Source organism: Corvus hawaiiensis, chromosome 15, assembly GCF_020740725.1.
Source record: "Corvus hawaiiensis isolate bCorHaw1 chromosome 15, bCorHaw1.pri.cur, whole genome shotgun sequence".
NCBI lineage: Eukaryota > Metazoa > Chordata > Aves > Passeriformes > Corvidae > Corvus > Corvus hawaiiensis.
The window spans coordinates 4,164,215-4,186,830 of NC_063227.1; the positions used below are offsets into that span (position 1 = coordinate 4,164,215).

A 22,616-nucleotide genomic window follows, 5' to 3' on the forward strand; every position below is an offset into this window, starting at 1 on the left:
TGAGGTTTGAGACTTTATAGGCTTCATTGTAACATGTTCAGTACCTATTGCTTGGACTGTTAGGTGTGTTCCTAACTAAGCTTTCTCTCTTTGGTGCTCCTGGAGTGAGTTAATAAAGACTTTAATTAAGTCTTGCATCAACTAGCACAAAAAATATATTTAATTAAAAGATGTCATGGATTCAAATAGTCCAGCAGTGTTCCCAAGGTATTTTGCAAGGCAAAAAGCTGACACTTAGTGAGCTTACCCATTCCCTAGACATAAGGCTGATTTGGTTTGGAAGGAAGCACAGTGCAGGGGGCTCTCAGCTGAAGCCTTTGTACAATCAGGGAATCATATGTGGGCAGTGACACTTGAATTAGCCTTACAAAAGAATTTTTGAATCCCTTTAGTTTTCATATTGAAAACAGTAAAGTGTGACAGACGTATCTGTTGGCAGAGCCGTTCCTCTTTTTGCCAAAGCTATCCAGTTCCAACTGATGTTTCTATTTAGCAGCCTGATCATAACAAGACATACAGTAGTCACATGTGCAAACTGTTTTTCAGTGTTTTTTGTTAGTAATTCTGCTTCGAGCTGAAAACTTCCATGGACTTGGTTGCATGCACTACCAGTTGGGATGCTATTTAAGACCGATGAAGAGGTCTTATATTGAGGCCAGTTTGGTTAGTGCAAATTATAGAACAAGACCAGAATCATCTGGCACTTGTGACTCTGCAGTGTCCTGGAAATTCTGAGCTGTTGAAAGACTTCAGCTTTCAGTGCTTTTTTTCCACCCCAGAAATAGCTTGTAGTTCATCTTCGAGTCTGGGAATAAGATCATCTGAATTTTATAGTTAAGCTCTGACTTCAGACTTGCAGGTTTATATGACCTTGACAAGTCACTTAATTTCTTAAATTTCTTAAATGTTTGTTTCCTTGCCTACAGAACTGAGAGTTACCTTAATGTGTAGAGATGGTTTAGGTAACATTTGTGAGTAGTTGGAGCATCCCAGAAGATTCTACATTTGTATGTAGCATGCTAACCTGGCAATTTGGGTGGAAATAACATACCATCTGTTTATGGAAAAAAGAGAAGTCAGCTTAAAAACCCAAAATCCAATTTAATGAAATTTCTTTGCCTTAGGTTTCCTGCAGCAGTCTCCAATTTCAGGAAAAATTAGTTTAATAAGTGAGTGGCACAGCAATAGGAACAGCTTGAGCTGGGTGCCTCCAGCCAGGGACCCAAAGCACACAAATCCCTGGTGTTTGTACCCTTACAGTCAATGCACCTGTCCCTCATCCACTCTTCATGTGCTTTGCACACACCCCTTGGTCCATTGGTGGGTTTTGGTCTGGGAGCTTCTTGTTCCCTGTTGGATTCTTTCTCTGTCTCCAGGTGGGTGTTGGCAGCTTTTATCTGGCTGGGTTGCAGCTTCTGCTGAGTTGTGGCCTCCTTATCTTCCAGTTCACACTGGTCTCAGGGCCCTCCTTCATGTAATGGAGCAGAAGTTCAAGATATGTTTGACTTTTCTAGGTGGGACCTTGGAGCTGGTGAGAGTTTGGAGCTCGTGGCTTAAAACTCCAGCAGCTTTAGCTACTTTTGCTAAGCAAAGCCACTCAGATGGAAGAGTACAGTTAAAAGGATGCAGCTAACTAAACTTCATTTACAATAGTCCTGCTTTTTTTATTAAGCATCCCTGCTGGGATGTCAGAAGGAACTCATGAAGTCTTTCAATAAGAAGGAAGGAACTCACAAAGTCTTTAAATACAACTCTTAGTCTCACATACAGTGTTATTACAAGCAACAGGCACAATGTAAACAGAGCAAACAAGGTCACCACTGGATGGATATCTGAATATAGATTCCTGTTGCTGTTGGTGACCACCCAAAGAGAGGAATTTTCCACCATCAGTGTTGTGCCTCCCTCTTCACTCTTTCCGTGACATGACACATCTTTTCTGCACTGAATGGTGACTAGAATTTTTTGTCCATTGTTTTGGACATGTTCCAGCAGTTGATATGGGTCATCAGGTTTTAGTAGCTTCTTCACCAGTGCAGGATTCATTCTGATGGGGATAGGTAGTAAATTTTAGCTTAAGTATAATTGGACTGTAACCATTGATTGGACGTAATAGGAGCTGAATAATTAAAATTGCATCCCACAGTGTTTCCACAGTTAGAAGTAATGGAGTGATTATTTGTCCCTACAGTGATGTTATTTACAAACAAAAGATTACGAAGAGTTCTTACACAAACACATCCCTTTCCAACATAGGCAAGTACGGTTTCAGGGGTATCTCTGGAATGTATTTCAAGTGACAGGCATTTTGTTCAGCATCAAAACAAATGTGTTGAGCTTTGATGGTTTTGCTTTCACAAATAAATCTCTGTTGTTCTCCTAGAACATGCCCATCAACATTCTGCCGTTTGATATTGTTTTGTTGGGCCCATACTCAGCTCTAGTGGATAGAGTGCAGTTGCATCATGAGTCAATCCTAACACAGGGATTGGGTCTGTGGTGTATTCTGATGTGGTGCATATTGTTCAGACAAAAGCTGTGGCCTTATTACTCTGGGGTTATATGGGAAATTGGCTGGTTACCACCACAGCTGGAATTCTTTCTCAAAATCAATCACATTATCCCAATTTTTTTTTTTTTTTTTGAATTTCAATGTGTAAGATACAGCCTTCCCCTTCTCTTATGATTGTGGCTGCCGTAGATGGTATCTACAGTCATGCTTGAAATCAGCTAAAAAGCCAGTGCTGATTTCAGAAATCTGTGGGATCAGCTCCTCCCTTACTGGTAGAGGGGTAGTAACTAAGCTCATTGTGCTGGGCAGTAAGACAGTGGTTGGTATTGAGTTAATTTTGTTCACAGGTCACATTAACATAGATTCTGTTTATTTGAGATCCAGATGTCCAATCACACACAGCAGCTGGAATTGAATGTTAAACAAGGGTAGCACTGGGGCAATCAACTTTGGTCTTGCTGGTTCTCTTTATTAAAGCTGGATCATGAGCTGTATCCAATACACAACAAAAAATGTGAGCTCTTTCTTTGGGTTTCACAGAGGTTTGGTCACCCAGCCCCTAACAATCTATGTGAATTAGCTCCTCTTTAGTCTTGTTAACTTCATACCACACTGAATTGTTCATTGATTTTGTACTTAGCCATGCAGCTGTGGTCATCTGGGTTAACAGCACCAAGAGTGGTGAGGGAGCTGTCCCACTTCATCTCTTCAGAGTATCAGTTCTTCATAGTGCCATCATTCATTAGCTGGCTGGTTACTCACCCCTCGTTTGACATGAGACTGGTGTATCCAATTTTCTTTTCCTAAAACAGTAATGCATTTGTCCAGGGCTTTTATCCTCTAAGCAGTGTCATAAATAAGTGAGTCTTAATTGATTGAAAGTTCCATGTAGTGGCCAAATTTCCCGGGGCCCCCACCAGCTGTCCTAGTAATATATGGCCATTCCTCCTGGCACAAGGCCACTGTGTGCTTTTTAGATAATTGAGCTGTACCATAAATCTATTCCCAATTTTGCCATACCTTGGCCAAGGGCATCCCCTTTTCTATGCCGAGTTTGTTCTGTTTTACCAGAAAGAGTAAAGAAAAAGCAGCAAAAAAGACTGTCAGGGAGACCCTCCTGTGGAGTCATGAGGTTCAGAGAGCAGTGTAGGTGCAGCTGGATCCGATCTTAGTCTCAGATTTGGCCAACAGTTTGTATCCAAAGGATTATATTTCCCATTGCTATGAGGGACTCGAACCCCGTTTTTTTGTGTGGAACTTGAATCCCCTTTCTCTGTGCACATGACACTGATCAGGCTGTGCAGCCCTAAGTGAGCTGCAGTAGGGGAGGGACTTGAATACACCCTGATACTGAGAGGGACTCAAACCCACTGCAGGACTTCCTCCAAATCTGCTTGGGGAATTTTAACACTCACCCTTCAGTGCCTCCTGCTCCAGAGGTACCTGGTGAACTCACCCGATGCCAACACTTGGATATCTGGAGATGACAAGTTGTGAAAGTAGTCTGAGATCCTGTCTGGTTTCCTGCAGCAGAGTTTCCAATTCTGAGAAAAATTAGTTTAATAATGGAGTGGCACAGCAATAGGAGCAGCTTGAGCTGGTTGCCTCCAGCCAGGGACCCAGAACACACCATTTCTTCACACACACCCCTTGGTCCAGTGGTGGGTGGTCCAGGGTCTTCTTGTTCCCTGTTGGATTCTTTCTCTGTCTCCAGGTGGGTGATAGCTGCTTTTATCTAGGTTGCAGCTTCTGCTGTGAGCCAGAGTTCACACTGGTCTCAGGGCCCCCCTTCACGTAACGGAGCAGAAGTTCAAGATAAGTTCAGCTTTCCTAGGTGGGAGCTTGCAGCTTGTGGCTGAAGACTCCAGCAGCTTCAGCTACTCATGCTAAGGAAAACTACTCAGGCAAAAGAATGCAGTTTAAAAGAATTCAGCGAACTAAATTAATTTACCACAGTCCTGCTGCTCCTGAAAGAAAGGTGGACGCTGGTTTTGTTTTACATGTAGTAGCACAAATGTTTTGCTTAAAAGGATCACATTTCTTTTACCCATTTCCAGCAAAAAGCAACTTGGGAAAATAAGTGGTGCAGTTATGCAGAACAGAAGTGATGCAATTAAACACACTCTTAATGCTAAAACTGGAGTCTACATCATTATCTTACTTCATGTTTTGCAGTTTTATTATGATTATGTCCCAGGTGTGTTGAGCCTCGCAGAGCTTAAAATGAGAAAGGAGGGAGCAGGAGACTGAATTATTTCTTACGGATAAACTTAAAATACACTTAATTTTAAGGTTGTCTGTAGACATTAGAAACCTAGGAGAGTGCGTTTGATGTTGACAGTGGAGATTAATCAGCCAAACTAAATGTCAGCAATATGAGTCAGGTCAGATAACCACTGTGCCTTATGTGAGTCAATTAGGAAGCGTATTTTTAGTAGTGGAAGATGTTTTTGTATTTCAGTAACAAAAAAATGATCACATGTGACACTCTGTATCTCTTTACCTTTGTAGGGCAATTTAGTCGTGGCTGTCCATGGGTACCTGTTAACAGGCCAGCAGTTGGATTAAATGAGGCTGGGAATGCATCTACAGGATGAGCAGCAGGCAGTCTGATCTAAGCTTTTTTCCTTAAATCCTAATTTTCCAAAGTAATGTAGTTTCAGTCATTTCATTAACTAGTAAATAATGATTCTGGCATTCTTGTTTTCTTACATTGCTGCAGTAAAGTGAACAATCCTCAAATGTAAAAGCTGCAGATTAATACAGCTTTAATTGATCAAAATTGAGTGCAGGCACTTGCTTTTTTCAGCATCTTGTATGGCACTGCAGCTGTTCGAGGCATCTTCTGATTGGTGTCTGTGCCAAAAGATCCTTGTGTTTGTACTGGTAATAAGAGAATCATTGCTTTCACTTTCCTCATTCAGACATCATATACAAATACTGTTTAAAAAATTTAGGAGATCTTAAAACATTGCTTCTCCAAGCTGGTGGGCCTAAAACTCAATTATAATTGAGAGTTACTTAGAGAATTCAGCCAAGTGCAGACCTCTGTGCAGATGACTGAATCAGACAACAGCAAGAAATGTAGCTCAAAGAAATTTGGGTCATCTCCAAGCACGTTTTGGTGTTGAAGAAGCAACTGTAAGTGCAGCTTTGTTCGTGTTTCTTGGCTAAATTGTGTAAGGTCATCTTGCTGTATTTGGTATCCTGGATGATTTTGTAACCTGTTTCCTAACAAATATAGAAGAAACTTGATGTCTTCACTGCTTTCCTTCCAGCAGCTTAGGGATAGCCTGTGTTTTCACCCAAAATGAGGATGATGGAGCATGATTTTGCTAAGAAAAAAAGCCATCTTCAGCATTCTGCAAGTGCTGTTATTTTTTTTTTTCCTCTTTTGTAACTGACGGATTATCCTGTTTGTGTTGTTGATGCTTTCAGAAAGTGCTTTCTGCTGGTCCATATGATGTAAATAAATAAAAAAAATACCCTTTGCCCCAAGGATTACAACCTTACGGATTTTGGAAGGTGGAAAAAAAGCGCTTGTGCTTAGATAGACCTGGAGAACAAGGGGAAGATTTCTGTCTAGAATTGTTGTTTTAGGTACCTTTTCAGTCCTAATGTGTTTTTAATTTTAAGTTGCAGTCTAAAGAACCCATTTCAACATACCTCATATACACTATGACACTTGAAAAGCTGCTCTGAGTAGGCAGCGTTGTCGGCTATGAAGAACAGGCTTTGAGGTGTTTGTTTTAGTACTTACAGATTTATGTCTTGAATTCCAGAGATTTTTTTGCAAGTGAAAATGGGAATATCTTTGCTTGGGGCAGCAAGCTAATCCTAGGAGCAGGGTGTATTTCCACATTTCTGGGAAGAAGCGAACGGTCCCAGTAGCACTGAAATATATATTTATGCACTGAAATAAAAAGAGCAATTCTTGTATTGGCTGTGGTTTCTGGTCCTGTTTGCTATGCTTTGTCTGCATCTGTTCCCAGCAAGTTTGGTTTGCCTCACTGATAAAAATAAACACAGAATAACTGAATTGCCCCTTGAGCAAACAGACTCTGCGAGCTCCATGCAGGGTGAGATCAAGTGTGTGTGTCTGGTGTTCCTAGGATGTGATGCAGGTAGATGTGAATGGCTGGACAGGATCAGCCAGAAACAAGCACAGGGTTTTTGTGCTGCTGATGCCAGAGCTGGTGGTGTCCTAACAAGGGTGAAGCTGCAGCTGCCCTGGAGTGGAACAGGAAGCGTCGCAGGGCATGGCAGAAACACGGGTCTGGGATCTGCATGTGGAAGGTCAGGAGTATTGCCTGCTGGCTGATGGCAGGGGATTAAGGAGCCGCTGCAGAATTCCTGCTGTGAAAGTGTGAAATACCTGCTCTTCGTGTGAGCTTCATATTTGAGTTCTGTTGATGTGTTAACCTACTCGAGGGCAGAGCCAATGGATGACCCTCAACAGCAGAAAACTTCATAGGGTCCGCAGGTTCTTACCTTTCACTTTGGTTGCCAGAGCCCACCCTCCCAGCCCACCTTTTCTGAGGGGAATTACAGATCTCCAGGCTCTCTTACTGTGTCTGTCAATAGTGTTTTATCAGTTTGTGGGTATCTGGTAGGATAGAACTAAACTTTTAAATAGTGTTGGACAGAAGGGTGATGTAGCAACTCTGTTCCTGACTAGTCCATGACTATTGCTTTTCCTTCATACCTATTTTTTAATTGAATGCAAAGAACTTCTTAAGTGCAAAATACTGTAAGCATTAAATTGGAAGATCTCTGTCAAGCTCTCAAGTTTTTTTTTCACATGTTGATGGTAGGAAAAGAAATTATTGTTAGGAAGAAAAACACTTAATAAGGATACTTAAAAATGGAATGGTGCTTAAGAGGCTTTGTCAATAAGCAGTTTGAGGCCACGCTCTGAAGAACAGCTCAGATGTCCCAAAGGATTTTTACAGCTCTGCCAGTGAGTCTAATTACAGATAATTCTGCTCTCACTTAAGTCATGCCTCAGTTAGAGCCTTCCATCAGTGTGGCTGCTGGAACAGTAGTGCTAATACTGCTTTTTGCAATTTTAGTTAATTGGCTGTGACATACACTGAAGTTACATATCTGTGGAATGAATAAATTGCTTCTTGTCTGAATCAGATGGGTCATAATAGTTTGTGGGTTTGTGTTTTTTAGGGATTATGTGAGGAGTGAATTGGAATCAGGCTATGAAGGACCAATGTACTTGGAGCCTCTCTCTATGAACCGTTTCATGACTGCTTTAGTAGGTAAGTGCTTTAAATAATTGAGAGGAGAGATTCTAATTCTCTTCATTGAAACCTGTGCATGTTTTACCTCTTGGTTTCAAATCTCTTTTATTACTTTAATTTGTTGTGATTCTTATTAATATGCAAGAGGCATGGGAGGATAGCTGCATCCTGCCTGGCTCTTTCTGTGCCACTGATTTACCAATACTCCATACTTGCAGCTCTGAAATATTTTCCAGGTCTGTTTGTTATGCTCTGCCTTTGTTATTCTCAGACTTGCAGTCTGATTCAGAACAACTGGAGTGTCTATAATAACTTTTATGTGGAAAGTACTGTAGAAATTTCAATAGTAACATGCATTTGTAGTGTTTTTGTCAGTTCAGGTGTTGCACACATTAATTCTTTATTGGCTTTATAGCTGAACACTGTAATTCTCTTACAGAATCTGGTGAAATACACTGGCGGGTGTATGCATGGGACTACAGGCTACTATTTTTTTACAGAGCCCTGAGGATATTTTAATTAAAGAGTTAAGGAATAACAAGTCAAACACATTTGTTTGATTAATAGCAGAGATGACTTCCCTACCTAAAAATCCCAAATAAATCACAAAGAATTGGACTTCCCAGAGTGTTTCCTTACCCTTTGAACTCTGACTGGAAGAGAATAAATTCAGTGTTAAGGTTGTTACACCAAACCATATGTTCTCCTGAGAGGATACTGGAATACACCCACCCACCCCATGTGTATTTTAAAATGAAGCCCGAGACAAGCTTGGAAGAAAAATCTTCCTTAATTCCTTTCACTAAGATCTATGGTTTTCATCAGATTATTGACAGATTTAGTCAGCCATGTACTGTTGGCAAAACTCAGCTGTTTTCTGCTTGCTTGCAGCTGCTACTGGCAGATAAAAATGGGTTTACTAGTTTACAGCATGTTAGGTCTGACAGCATTTACACATCTCCTGTTTGCTTGCATCCTTACTTTCAAATGCGGCATTTGTCTTTGATTTTAATATTTTTAATAGAAGTAACATTGGTAATTTTCAAGGAAATATTATTTAGGTATCACTTCTTCTCTCTTCTAGATGTCTAGATCTATTTTTCTGTCTTGTCAAATCACACCAAATTACAACTAAAGCTTTTGGCGTGTTTTTTATGAGAAAATGTTTGTAATTAGTCCTGTGAATCACTCCCAGGTGCAATGCGGGGTTCCATGGTAAAGCAGAATCCCTCAGAGAGCTTCACAAAGCAGCAGGCAGGCCTGGGCAGGAAGGGATCAGGAGGCATTGTGTCATTCAGTAACACTTAAAAACTAAACTGACAGTCAAACCCAGCATGCTGCATCCAGGTTTTGATAGGGATTAAAAACAAGTGAGAAAAAGATAATGGTTTTATCCAGTACTGTTTTGGATTGTAGCAGGTATACTAAAGTGTCCCCTTCTTGTAATTGTGTTTCAGAAATAGGTGCTTGTGACTGTACTAGCAAATATGTATGTGTTAACATACTTAATATCCCCATTCTTCATTTTCCTTATTCTCTTAAAGCCAACTTGAAAGTGTAATTTTGGTCTCGATGACAAGCAGTCATCTTTGGGGAAGACTTGTGAAAGTGGTCTGTGAGGCTTGACAGTGTTTTGTATAAATATGAAATGTTTTCTCAGATTTATTGTATACAAGGGTGTTTATTCGGTAGAGTCTCAGGAATGCACAGCACTGAGTGGTGTCATCTTCACAGCAAAATGAATGTACAGGTGCTTTGCTCCATCTTTTTCTCTCACATTCTGACAGGGTGCTGTGCTGCAGCACTGCGACAAAGGCTCCAAAGCAGGTGCATAAGGGAATGGAATAATGGTGCTACTGGTACAGCTCTGGTTCCTAAAGTTCTGCTCAGAATTAATGGAATGATGTACAGAATCAGTTGGTTCACAAATGTAACCTTTCTTAATGCTTTTGTTCATGAATACTTTCTGAATGGGATCTCACAGTTTCTTCCCCTGCATTTAACTCAGTCTGATGACTGTTGTCTGGGGATAATAATACATTCTTAAGTGCTGGATGGAAGAAATAAATGTCTTTAGAGATGGCCCCTTGGATGAGTGAGCCACTTTGGGAGCATGTCAGCTGTGAACTTTCCAAAGCTGCTGTGTGGTTTTTCAAGTGATGCTACCATGAAGACTTGCTTATTCTTATGGCACAGTAATGGGGTTCTGTATTAACTTGAGGATACCTTGTTTTTGAGTAACAGTCACTGATGTAGTAGCCAGGGAGTTTGTTAACATCAGCTATCTAAAATTGTGAATGAAATAAAGATGCTTCGCTACTCCAAGTGGCTTGTACAGTGGCTGTGCCATGTCAGCTTTCTTGTTGAACATTTCCCATTAGCTTATGAGCTGAGGGGCTCTGGCTATCTGTCAGCAATGTATTTGTGGAGGTTTGGGGAAGGGAAAAGAACGGGCAGGAAGTTCACACAATGGATTTCTTCCTTATTGCCTCATTCCCTAGCAGAGGAGCCTGGTTGGAGTGTTCCAGGGGTGTTTCAGCTGTTGCTTTCTTTAGCTGTGTCTGTCGGTTTTCAGGCCACAGCATTTCAGTTTACAGGGTGCAAACATTCACCTGGATTTGATAGTCTTAGCAGATAGCTAGAGTGTTAAAATCTATGATTTGATATGAGCTGCAGGCTACTTTCTCTGGCTATCCTGCTGTGTGATGTTGATGACGCTGTACAGCCCCACCTGAGATAGTGTGATTTACTGCAGAGAGAGATTGGCTGTCCTGAACTAAGGTGCTGCTACCCCAGTTTAGAATGGGAAGCACCATCACTCAAAGCTCCATTGTAGATATTCATGCCTTTCCTGCAGGGGTTGAGAAATGAAAAGGTGCACACTTCAGGGAGGATATTGGAGCCTCCAGAGAAAGTGCTCCATGTATTTCCTTTGATGGTGTGTACAATTCTTCCCGTGACAAGTAACTTTTGATCACTGTTTAAGTTAAAAGGGTGGGAGGGCCAGAGTTGAGCAGGGATGAGCAGCATACTCCACATGTGGCTGTTGGAGGAGAGCAGGTTCTGCTGTTTACTGAGATTGAACTCAGAGGCTCTAATTTGTGACCAGAGAGCTCCAGAGTCATCCCAGAGAGCACTGGATTATTTAATGTGATGCTGTCGCAGTACTTGATTTCAGTTGACGACACTCTTATTAAATGCTGAAGAACACATTGGATGCTGGTGTTTGTGTCCCTTTGTGTGTGAAGCTGAGTTGCCTTAGTTACCATGAGTTGCAGAAATCCTCGCAAGCTGCCTGCCAGGCTCCTGAATATGACAGCACAGCAGTGTGCTGGTGGTGTCTTAAATAGGGTTGTAGCAACTTGCGTGTGGGCAGAGAACAACAAAGCAGAGGGAGAATGCTTCAGAGCTGGAGTCTGCTGAACGTCTAAAGAGATGAGTAGAGTAACTTTCTCTAAGGCTCAGAAGACCCAGTATGCTGATAGTGTCTTGCTGAGAGCAAGGGTGCTTGTTCTGCAGAGACATCTGCTAATTCAGAAATACATCTATCAGATTGACAGTAGGAATTTAACTTGAAAGGGGACAGCGTGAAGGAGGGAGAACTTTGTATGCTTAAGTACTAGAGATTAGAGATCGCTTTCAGCTCAGTTGCAGTTATTTTGAAAGCAGAAGTCCTTCCCTAGGTAGGGAAGCTTGGCAGAATGAAAGCAAAATCCTGGTGCTGCTGTTTCTCCTCTTGCAGCTTCCCTCCCCAGCCCATCCAGAAGGGCTTACAAGGTCAGTGAGCTTATGTGAGCACATGGAGTTTGTGCTGACCTAGAGATGTTCCTGGCCTTGCTCTGGTTCCTCTGTTCTCCTAAGGCCAGATCCTGGTTTTGGGGAGAGTTACAAAGTGCAAGCATTGTGGAGGTGGTTCTGAAACAGGGCATTAGCACTTGAATTTAATACCACGTATTGTGGCGGTCAGATATAAATTAACATAGATGATGAACAAGGGTCTGTTTTCAAATAATATGCCATGAATTCCTTCCTTACTGCAAAATGATGACTGAGGATTGTTCTTACTCAGGCAATGTGCATTTTGCCCCATTCAGTTTCCTCTGGGATCAGGGGTTCAACTTCAGTGTCTCTGATGGGAGCAGTTACACTGGAGTGGTCTTAGTGCTTTAGAAATACCACCCTCCAAATCTGTGGGTGTGTGTGGGAGACCTGCTCATGCTTGTGTCCCTACCAGCTATTAAAGAAAATTTAGTTGTTAATTATCTGTCACTTGCAAGCTTCTGTGATCATTCTGAGCAACTGCCTCAGGGCGTTATGAAATTATTGAAGTCTCAGCTGCTGACCTGGCTGTTCTCCTGTTGCTGTTCTTGGCCAGTAATTCCTCTTGACAGTGTAAATATTGTTGCTTTAAAGGCCTTTTGAGACCTCTCATTGCTTTTTTGTGTAGGTCAGGATGAAATAGTGTAGCTGGGCTTCAGAAAAGCTGCTGTGTGTACAGATACTGATGGGATTTTAGCTGAGCTGGGGGTGGTGAGGAAAAAGAGGGCTGGCTTGTTGGGTTATCCTCTGTATGATTTATTCCCGGGGCTTTATTAATCTGATTCTGCATGTGTTTTGGGTTTACAGCTCACTAATCTGGGAAGTGAAAGCATTCACTGTGCGCACTGTGGAAAGGGTAACTTTAGTGACCCAGCAAAAGACACGGAGAGGAGCCTGGTTTCGTAACAGAAATGTCCTAGTTAGAACCGTCATAATATGCTGGATGTTGATAACGGTGTTCTGGAAAGATAACGTATTAAAATACGCTTTTTCCTGAAGGGGATAATCAGCTTGATTCTGAACTGCTGTGTCGCGTTTCCAGGGCAGCTGGTGGTGTGCACGCTCTGCTCCTGCGTCATGAAGACCAAGCAGATCTGGCTGTTCTCCGCGCACATGCTCCCTCTGCTGGCACGGCTCTGCCTCGTCCCGCTCGAGACCATCGTCATCATCAACAAATTCGCCATGATTTTCACCGGCTTGGAGGTTCTCTACTTCCTGGCGTCAAATCTGCTGGTGCCCTATAACTTGGCGAAATCTGCGTACAGAGAGCTTGTCCAGGTAAGACGGTGAAGGTAGCAATTCTGTTTTCTGAGCCTTTTGTGCAGGAAAGAAGTAAAAAAACCACTTTAGCTGTCTTCTGTGCACCTGTGTTTGTGTGTTAACTCATCCTTTCTTAGCCAACCAAATGAGCTCCTATCCATAGCATCTTCTTTGTGTAATTTATGATAGCTTTGGATGGGTGAGCAGTTAAGACATGAGCCTGAATTATGCTGCTGGCCAGCTGAGCATGTCCACTTTGCTTGGACTTTGCTTACTCTTCCCCAAATCCAGGCTAAAAGACAAGATTGTGTCAGAATGGAATTTATTTGCAGCCTTATTGAGTGAGGAAGGTAATCCTTGTTCATTCATTGTAGTAGTTGTTTCATTTCAAGAAATGCCTTCTGTATGAAAGTGTTTGTAAATCACAGAAGTGTTAAATTGGGAGTGATACTGAAGCTGATTTTGACTCTAATAATCACTGACTTAGTGATTTGTAACTTGCACAGTGGTTTGAAAAGTCTGTGGTATTTTCTTTAGAGAACAACATTACTGAGACCTCAAACAAGAAGACTGATCTGACGTGTCCTTTTTCTTAATGCTTTGACATCTGATCTATGTTTAGTTGAAAAGATGCTTTCTCAGTGGTACAGAAACATCACATCTCCTGGTTTTTTATATAAAATATGTATGTACAAGCATCCTTCTATATTTCACTATAAAAAGATTGATTCTTGCTTGGCTTTTGACGGAACCAGTGTTTTAGCTCTTGCCACTGGCTGGATTTTTTTTCAAACCAAGCCGCTGGGGTTTTTTTTGCCTTCTGCTCTTCAGTCCAGAAGCAGTCTGAAAACTAACTTGTTAAGCCCTTTAAAAACCTTCTTTAAAGCTCTTGTTTGCTGTCATATCTGTCATAGACAAACAAAAACTTGGCAGCAGGAGGTGTCTCCTGTGCCAAGGTCTCAGCCTGTCATGTTGATCATTGGTGTCTGGTTATTTATTTTGTATGTAGTTGGTCTTTAGAGCAGGATTATCCTTCTGTGTTTGTACAACACCTAGCATGGTCTGACCCCATCCATGGAATCATAGATTTGTTTAGGTTGGAAAAGAACTCTGAGATCGTCAAGTCCAACCACTAAAACATGACCCCTTAGTGCCACATCTGTGTATCTTTTAAATCCCTCCAAGGATGGTGACTTCACCACTGCCCTGGGCAGCCTCTTCCAATGCCAGACCACCCTCTCAGTGAAGAAATTTTTCCTAATATCCAATCAAAACTTCCCCTGGCTTGTAGATTTGCCAATTAAAAACTAATTTGGGAGCTAACTGGCAAAGCTTCAATATCCTGTTTTCCAGTGAGAATAGAAATGTCATGCTTACTGTGCATGAGTGGTAACATTTGGGGTAAAACAGCTGCATGTCAGTACAGCTCAAAAGCTTTGCAAAAGGTTGCAAGTAGCACTTCCACGTTCCATGTGCATGAAGGGATGCACAGTTTGGCTCTCTGAAGTCAAATTCAGATTAGATGTGGATTGGAGACCTGTATCTATTTTATATTGGACACTTACGTTTAAAAAACTTCAACATCTTACAAATGTTTTAATTGCAAATACATTCCAGGTTGAGGGGAAAAAATAGTTTTTTCTTGCTAATTTTTTGTTTGTCAGAATTGAGTTCTAAATATTGCTGTTAACCAACTCTCCTCCTCATCTTTAGAGCTGCTTGTCTCCTCCCTGCTCCGTCTAGTATTTCAAATCTTTCCATGCCAGGCTGTATTACAGTAATCATGAGGAAGTATTCCTTGTATTCCTGGCCTTTGGACACTGATCATACTCTTTTTCCTGGCTTTTTATACAGAGGGCATAAAGGTTTTTTCCCTTGGGAATACAGAAAAAATGGCAGAAAATTTGTAATGCATGTAGTAGAATTGCAATGAATAGTTGTGAGTGGTTTTCACATTGTACTGGCAAACCCCAGGATTTTTGTATTTTAGGAACTTGTTGCTCTTTGCTTGTATTCCTGAAACAGCAGAAAAAACACTGGCTCATGGTGTGTTCATGTAAGTGGTTGCAACTCTGCTACAAATCAAGCCTAGATGGGTATTCCAGAGGAGGAGATTGCCTTTCCAGCTGGAATATTTTCCTGCTTCTTTTTCCATTGCTATAATTCTGAGCAGTTGTTGGTTTTCAGTGTTGTCCTGGTGTTTGTGAGTTTACTGCTGTTTCAGGCTGGATTTGACTGTGGGTTTGATATCAGTGTCAAAACCTAGTGAATATTGGGATGTTAAACACCAGGAGTGTTTCCTGAGAGCCCTAACAGGTGGACCATGGCAGCTTTTCATGTCTGTGTGTATGTTAGACTGTGCCCAATGGTATAATTTAAAAGCAGGCCCAGAACCTTGGCTGCCTGTTTGCAGCAGAAGATGCCAGAAATGCCTCACGGTTATGAATCTACATTATGAGCGTACCACGACCCTTTCCCGATGTGGTGGAGCACTCTGCCAGGAGCTGCACAGGATTGCCTGCTTTGGTCCCAGGCCAGGGCAGTCTCCTGAGGGCAGGTGCACCTCCTTGACAAGTCTGTGAGCAAAGCAGGAGCTTGGCACTGTGTCCCTGCCAGCAGCATATTGCTTGTCCAACAGCCCCGGTACTGCAGCAGGTCCTGTGAGTGTCATATCCCTCATGCTTGTCAGCTTTTTTAGCACTTGCTAAGATTTCCTTGCCATGATGGCTTCTGTATCATTGTGGGAAGCAGGTGATGAGGAATTAGTAGTTATGAGCGGTTTCCTTTTGACCTAAGTCCAGCTATATGAAGTTCCAGCTTCTTGGAAATGATTAACTTAGTCTGTGCAATACAAAAGAAGTACTTCGAGCTTCAGAGTCTTCCGATATAAGTCTTAAGCATGAATTTCAAAACACTTGGTGGATTAGGTGTGTGATCCTTTTTCAGGTATTTAAGCATAAAATGTGTGAGGTATTAAGTTTTTCCTTAGAAACAGGTCAGCAAAGTAGATTTACTACTTTTTTTTTTAATGGTGACTCATTTCAGTGTTCTAATGTGTGCAGTGGCTCGGCAGTAGCTATAGAGAAAACAACGTAAGTCTGACTTAAACTGGGTGAAGAGGGTCTGAGGGGGTTGGCATGACCTAGAGCCACGTGTCCTCACCCCTCTGGCTGTGAGTGGGCTGCAGGGAGCAGCTCCAAGCCAGGTGTTTGTAGGAAGGGACATTGAGCTGGTCTGAGAGTTTGCTGCTGGAGTCAGGCACTACTCCCTGCTGCCAGACAGACTCACTGCTGAACCTGAGCTCTGCCTTTGTCAAAGTAGTTTGATGTACATCCTCTCTTCCTTTGGGGTGGCTGATGTCATGTGGATTATCCTTGGCTTCCTTGTGACTGTTTTGTTGACTTTCCTTTTGTTATCAAACCCCAGGTGATGTGACTCAATAACAAATTGCCTTTTTGTGTCTTCCCAGGTGGTGGAGGTGTACGGGCTCCTGGCACTGGGAATGTCTCTGTGGAACCAGCTGGTGGTCCCAGTACTTTTCATGGTGTTTTGGCTTGTCTTATTTGCTCTTCAGATCTATTCCTATTTCAGTACACGGGACCAGCCTGCCTCCAGAGAGAGGCTTCTCTTCCTCTTCTTGACCAGGTAATTCAGGAGCCTGCAGATAGTTGGTTTTCTGTTGGAACTGTCTTCTGAAATTAGTATCTGTGCACTTTTAGAGATCAGATGTGTATATTGGCTTTATTGCACTTGGATACCCAACAAATACTTGTCCTTATTGCAGGGACCATGCTTATAAACCCTGTTAAGCTTGTCCTACAAAGGCATGGATCCCATTCAGAGCAGACAACATTAATAGAACTGTGGGAGAGCTCACAAAGAAAGCAACATATTTCTCTGAGGAAGGAGTAGCCATAATTAGAGCTTTGGTCCAGAAGTTGTTTTCAGGATAAGTATCGGGTTTGTCTGAGATATTTCAGCTGAAGTTCAGTCCAACTGATATCTTATTCATGATTATGTTGCTTTCTGAGCCTTGGATATCTTGCTTCATCAGTTTGGTGTGGGACACATTCTTGAGTTTACCCAAGAAGCCAAAGCACCCAACTCCCAAAGCAACTTTTTAACCCACGTGGTTAATGTGGTAGAGATGTAAAGACCAGAAAGAAGCCAGATTTGTAAAAGCTTTCTAAAACATATAAAGTTGTATAGACACAAAGTTTTATAAAGTTCAAAGGTTGTAAGGTAAAAGGATAGAGGTCTGTGTTAGTGCTGTTACTGAAAGGCAGCATTTGAGGGATTCTCCTGGCTGGAACATACGTGCCTTTTTCAGCTGTTTGTACATAAACGGGGAGCAGGAATGCAGAGCAGAGAGGAGCTGGGGGTGCTGCAGAAGCTGGGTTAGGCAGATTAGGTACAGTACCATAGTGGGATGGGGAAAAGAGGGGTAATGGTTGTCTAAACACAGCCAGCTAGCACATGACAGAGTCCTTAGAGATCATTAGTTCTGCTGTTTGATTAGTAACTTCTTCATCACTACAGTTTTCCAATCAGACTTTCCAGTTGCTGGGCTTCTTCTTGCTTTGCTGTGTGTATGGTGCCACTGTGTAAGCTGTCAAAATTAATTATCATTAAGGAGCTATGAAAAGGATTTTTACTGCATATAGTATTAAAATTGCTTATGGTGTCACCTTGCCTTATGCAGAAGCACTGGCTGTGTTACCTGCTTGTTAACTAAACCACTGGGGTCTGAAATTTTTCTTCCTGTTCATTTCTTTTGCAATTTCAGTTTTGTTACAGTAGAGTACTGCACTTAGAAGAGGTGGGAGAAGCAGCCCTTTTCCTTGAAGTTGAGTTTATTCCTACACCAAATTGCTATACTTCTCCTGTTTGTGGCAAAACAGGGACAAAGCAGTGATTCATCTTAGAAATACAAACTCTAATGGTACCACTAACAGCCTCTGACCCCTAGGAGAGAGCTGAAGTACCTTGTCAGGTCAGGTAATAACATAGTGCTTGCTGTTCAGCAAAGTGGAAGAAAAGATGTGCTCTTCCATGAAAGTGAGTGAATTCTGCATCTGTGCCCTTTAAGTGAACGATTGCTTAAAACAGTGAGGCTGGAGTTCAGGTGGGGGCAATTGGGGTGTACACAACTTCCATGAGAAGGTCAGAGTGGCTGTGCTGGGTCAGACCAAATCCTGATGGAGCCTGGGATCCAGTTCCCAGCAGTGGCTGCAGATGGGTTCCTGGAAGGACACCCACCCATTATATGACAAACAGGATGCTTCCTAGGACTCATCCAATCCCATAGCCAACTTCTTCTGTCAGGCTGCATTAGCTGGATGTAGCTAATAAGTATTTCAGTAACCCTAAAAAAACTCCTCCGTCAGTTTGTGCTTTCTGCCCTCAAACTCAAGTACACTTCTTCCATTTGGAAGATCCTGAGGCAAGGAGTTTTCACAGCTCAGCCTCTTTATAATGAAAAATCCATTTTGATTGCTTGAATCAATATAGTTTCATTCAGTGCCCCTCAGGGAGGGGAGACAGGGAAATCAGGTTTTCTTTAAAACTGAGAGTAGCCTAAGTCTGTTCTTCCCAGACTGGGAAGCTCTCATTTGATATTTGCTGTTTAAAACTATTCTGTGCCTTTCATTTTTCTTGTTGTTCCTCTCAAAATCTTTTCCATGGGTTTGTAACTGCTGTGATTTTTGAGAAGCCATGAAGAGTTCAGCTCTTTGGGAGAATTTATAAACTTGTGCTTGACACATAAACATCATAAAGCTCCCCAGGCATCTCTTGAGCTCATGAGCTCCTCTGGGACTCCTGCACAGTAGATCAAGTTTAAGAAGAGTCCTAACATTACTCTGACAAAAAAAGCAGAAAAACCAGGATTCTTGATCTCTGATAATTTATTTTGAAGAAAAACTTAAGAGTTCCTCAAATATCATACATAAATAACTGCTTTGAGTACTGTGTTTCTCGCTATCTTGATTACCAGGAACATCTAGAAGTATTTTCAGCCTCCCCGGCTTGGTGAACGGGCAGAATTTGAAGGCTTACCAGAAGTACTGTTAATAGTATGTGTAAACACATCAACATTTTCTGCTGTGAATTGCTTTCAAAGGATATTTCAGGTTTAAGTAGTCACTAAAAGAGACAAAGTAAATGTCTCTTGGATGAGCATTGTTTATTTTTGAAGCATGTGCTTCCTCAAAACTTTTGTCAGAGCACTGGACTGCTTCACTCATCACTCAGTTAATTAGCAGGACATGGTTTTGACCATGGCAATTTCTCTCTCAAGACTACTGTCCTGAGGAACAAATGAAGATTTTTTTTTTTAAGTGAATGTGTCAGTGTATTACTTTGGGTTATGCATATGAGTATTTCCGGATGTGTAGTGCGTGGCTGACAGCTGGTTCTTTACCTGGCATTGACAGTGCTATGTTTCAGAACCTGAAGCACATTCTGGGGCTTGGGCTTCTCCAAATATCACAGTGCTAGGACCACTAGAAGAGCAGCCTGAACGAGGGTGATGCAGCTGTCAAATGAAGTCTGGGGTCTCAGTCTCTGGGACTTCACTGCTGTAGAAAGAGAGGAAGAAACCTGCTGAAAGGGATCCTTTGCTGTCTTATTCTGCTGCTTCAGGCTCAGCCGTTCCAAAGACAGGTGATGCCCACCTGACCCTGATGGAGATGCTGACAAAAAGCCCCAGTCTCCCAACAGGATTTATCAGTCTGATGTTGGTGTGCATTATTATGGATAGGAGGGGAACATGCCTTAGTGAATCCATCTCCTTTAACTGGATGTTTGAGGTGCTGGGTGAAATTCCGGCGGGTGACTTCAGTGCGTGGAGGCTCTGGGCTCGCCTGTGGCTCCGAGCCCCAGCGGCAGCAGGACAGTGCCACCACGTGGCCCAGCGCCGAGGGGACTGCAGGGATGTCACAGCACAGCCCTGGCTCCAAGGGGGAGCTCCATGAACTTTCCTCTTGGAAAAAAGTAATAAAATCCATCTCATCTTTTTATTTTATTGGAGGACTTAATGGCGGTGTGGAACTTTAATATTTTCATTAAACCAGTCCAACTTTGCTTTAAAACCAACTTGCACAGCTAACAGCACAAGCGGAGAGCCCATCACATTGCTTTTAACTGATCAACCTTTTCTTTGTGTTTCTTTTCCTCTCTCTCCTGCCAGTATTGCCGAATGCTGTAGCACTCCTTACTCACTGCTGGGATTGGTCTTCACAGTCTCTTTTGTTGCTTTGGGAGTTCTGACTCTCTGCAAGTTTTACTTGCAGGGTTACCGAGCGTTCATGAACGATCCTGCTATGAACAGGTAAGTGCCTCGTTGTGCCTAGGGTCTGAAAAGAAACAGATAAAAAGGGGATTTATATGAAAATATAGGGGTGGCATTGCAGTTTTTTGACTTTTGACAGGCTTTTTGTATGCCAGTCTGTGTGTGTATTGAGAAGATTTGAGGTGAAAATACTTGTCACAGACTCCTTGGTAGATGGTTCATTTCTGCACAAATTCAGGGCTGTTACTTGGGATTTACAATTGCTTTTATTTTCGTGAGTCACTGAAAAATTTTGACATGCTTGCATAATATAAACACTTCATATTTTCATTTCCTCATCTCCCTTCTAATCATGTATGAAACATTACTAATCTGTGAGGTTTAAAACATAGCATTTTTGGATGGATTTGGAAGTATGGATTGCTTGTAAATTGTTATGGGAAGTAGCCATAATGCCTTTTCTCAGGCTTGTCCCAACTTGTCTAACATGAAATTGGGATCCTGACACTGCCTTTCCTGTGACTCCAGCCCGTAACTCTATAGAGAGTTGAGACCATTTGCAAAAGAATGTTTTACATTTTGGATTCCAAGATGTGGAGGCAAAAAGGGAATAAATACATTGGGGCTGCTTAAGAGTAGTCTATGTAAAAACATCTTTTGGTGAAGTGTGTACTTCATCAAATAGTTGTGCTCTGAATGGTGATCCTCAGTGGGACTAAAGTCACTCTGAGGTTCCAAGACAGAAAGAAGTGGACAGCTGTATGTGGCGTAGGTACAGGGGGAATAAACTAAAAAATTGCAAAATTGGTGATTTGCCTAAACTGGGTCCTTAAAATGCTTTGTGCTGGGTGGTGTGTGAGCTGGATGTAGCCCAAGTGCTGCTTGTCAGGAGCAAAATCTCTTGGTTCCTAAGCCCAGCACTTCAGCATTTCTGAAAACATCCCTCCCTGGTTAAAGCCTTACAGAGACAACAGTGAAACCTAAAACCAGTGACATGTGAAAGGTTGTGACAGAAGCAGACAGCTTATTTCCTGGTGTTTCTAGATGAACCAGCATTGACACAGAGATGTGATTGTTTTTTTGACTGTGTTGATCTGCAGGGGGATGACTGAAGGAGTCACGCTCCTGATCCTGGCTGTGCAGACAGGTTTGATTGAGCTCCAAGTTGTGCATCGGGCGTTCCTGCTCAGTATTATTCTTTTCATTGTGGTGGCATCCATCCTTCAGTCCATGCTGGAAATTGCTGATCCCATTGTCTTGGCATTGGGAGCCTCAAGGGACAAGTAAGAGACTGGTTTCCTAAACTGAAAGTTACTCAATGCTCTTTTAGGAGGTGATAAACTAGTAATTGATGGCTTTTAGTGGCTTGTAAAGTTGGCTTGTTTTTTTTCTGTATGCAGATTTCTTTTCTAGTCTAAGTTCTCTAGTTTTGTGGTTCCAGTTAAGCAAATCCAGGACTATGCTGTCCCCACCCACACTCCATTGTGTGGATTTGCAGAATGTTTTTTCTTAACCTCCTCTGCAGCTGGGTGAGTTTCCCTCTAAAGCACAGCTACTGAGGGTGGGAAGTTTCTAGGAGTGACCTTGTGTTAGATATTGTGAAACCTATTTTTTTGGTGAGGCTGTGATCCCAAAATGATACGGTTTACTGGCACAAAATAAGAGGTGAAAGGTTTGCCTTAGTGTCCCACAATCCCATTGTGTGGGATTGTTCAGTTTCATTTGTGTTTTGAAGAGCTGTATTGGTGGTATGTGGTGTTCTTGTATTTATCTGTTTTTATCTTTGTCAGTTGCATTTGTCTTTTCCCTTTCTGTAACCTGTGAGTGAAGAAATGAACAGTGAAGGTTTGTTTATGTGTAGAGTTTGTTTAGCTTAGAGGCTACTTGTAGCCAGTGTGTTCTGCCTGCAGCAAGTTAACTTCCAAGATGGAAACAAAGGGAAAAGGAGTAGAGCCAGGATAGGAGCATCTGCCCAGCTTAAACAAGCAGACTGTGGTGACAGTGAGTTTTAACTTTCTGCCAAATCTCCCAGGCACTTCCAAATCACTGAGGAACAGGGTAAATTCCATTTCAGCTCTCCCTCCCTCTCTCACCCACAGACACAGAACTGCAGACCTCAGAGTCATTCTGATGTTTCTTCAGCCTGTACTGAATTAATCAGTTTGTGCTGCTGTCCTGTGCCCCCAAATACTTTGACTTTTTCTGTACCTCATTTCCAGTGCTAAGTGAGGTTAAAATACAACCTGAGGAGCAAGTAGAGGTAGTATAGTAAATTACTGGAGATATTCTGAAAGCCTTCACAAATGGGTGGCTGTGAAAAGATTGATGGCGTGTTTAGGTTGGGGAGGAGATTAGGAAGAAGTAGATGATAGGAGCAGAGTAGGGACTGGCAGAGATAAATGTTCAAGTCCTGCTACATTTCTTCTTTTGTGATCTCTGAATTGGGGAATATTCTTGTAAAGGCAGCAGGGTTAAATCTGGT

At 42.1% G+C, this 22,616-nt stretch overlaps 1 protein-coding gene across 3 annotated transcripts in view; it reads left to right on the forward strand.

Annotated features, from left to right (window-relative positions):
* Positions 1–22,616, forward strand: part of RNF145 (ring finger protein 145) — a 47,040-nt gene that overhangs the window by 19,682 nt on the left and 4,742 nt on the right. For all 3 annotated transcript variants that reach the window (XM_048319912.1, XM_048319914.1, XM_048319913.1), the window contains exons 4-8: positions 7,691–7,782; positions 12,626–12,861; positions 16,313–16,488; positions 20,033–20,173; positions 21,235–21,417. In XM_048319912.1, coding sequence (XP_048175869.1) covers positions 7,691–7,782; positions 12,626–12,861; positions 16,313–16,488; positions 20,033–20,173; positions 21,235–21,417 — 828 coding nt within the window. The remainder of the gene's footprint in view (positions 1–7,690; positions 7,783–12,625; positions 12,862–16,312; positions 16,489–20,032; positions 20,174–21,234; positions 21,418–22,616) is intronic.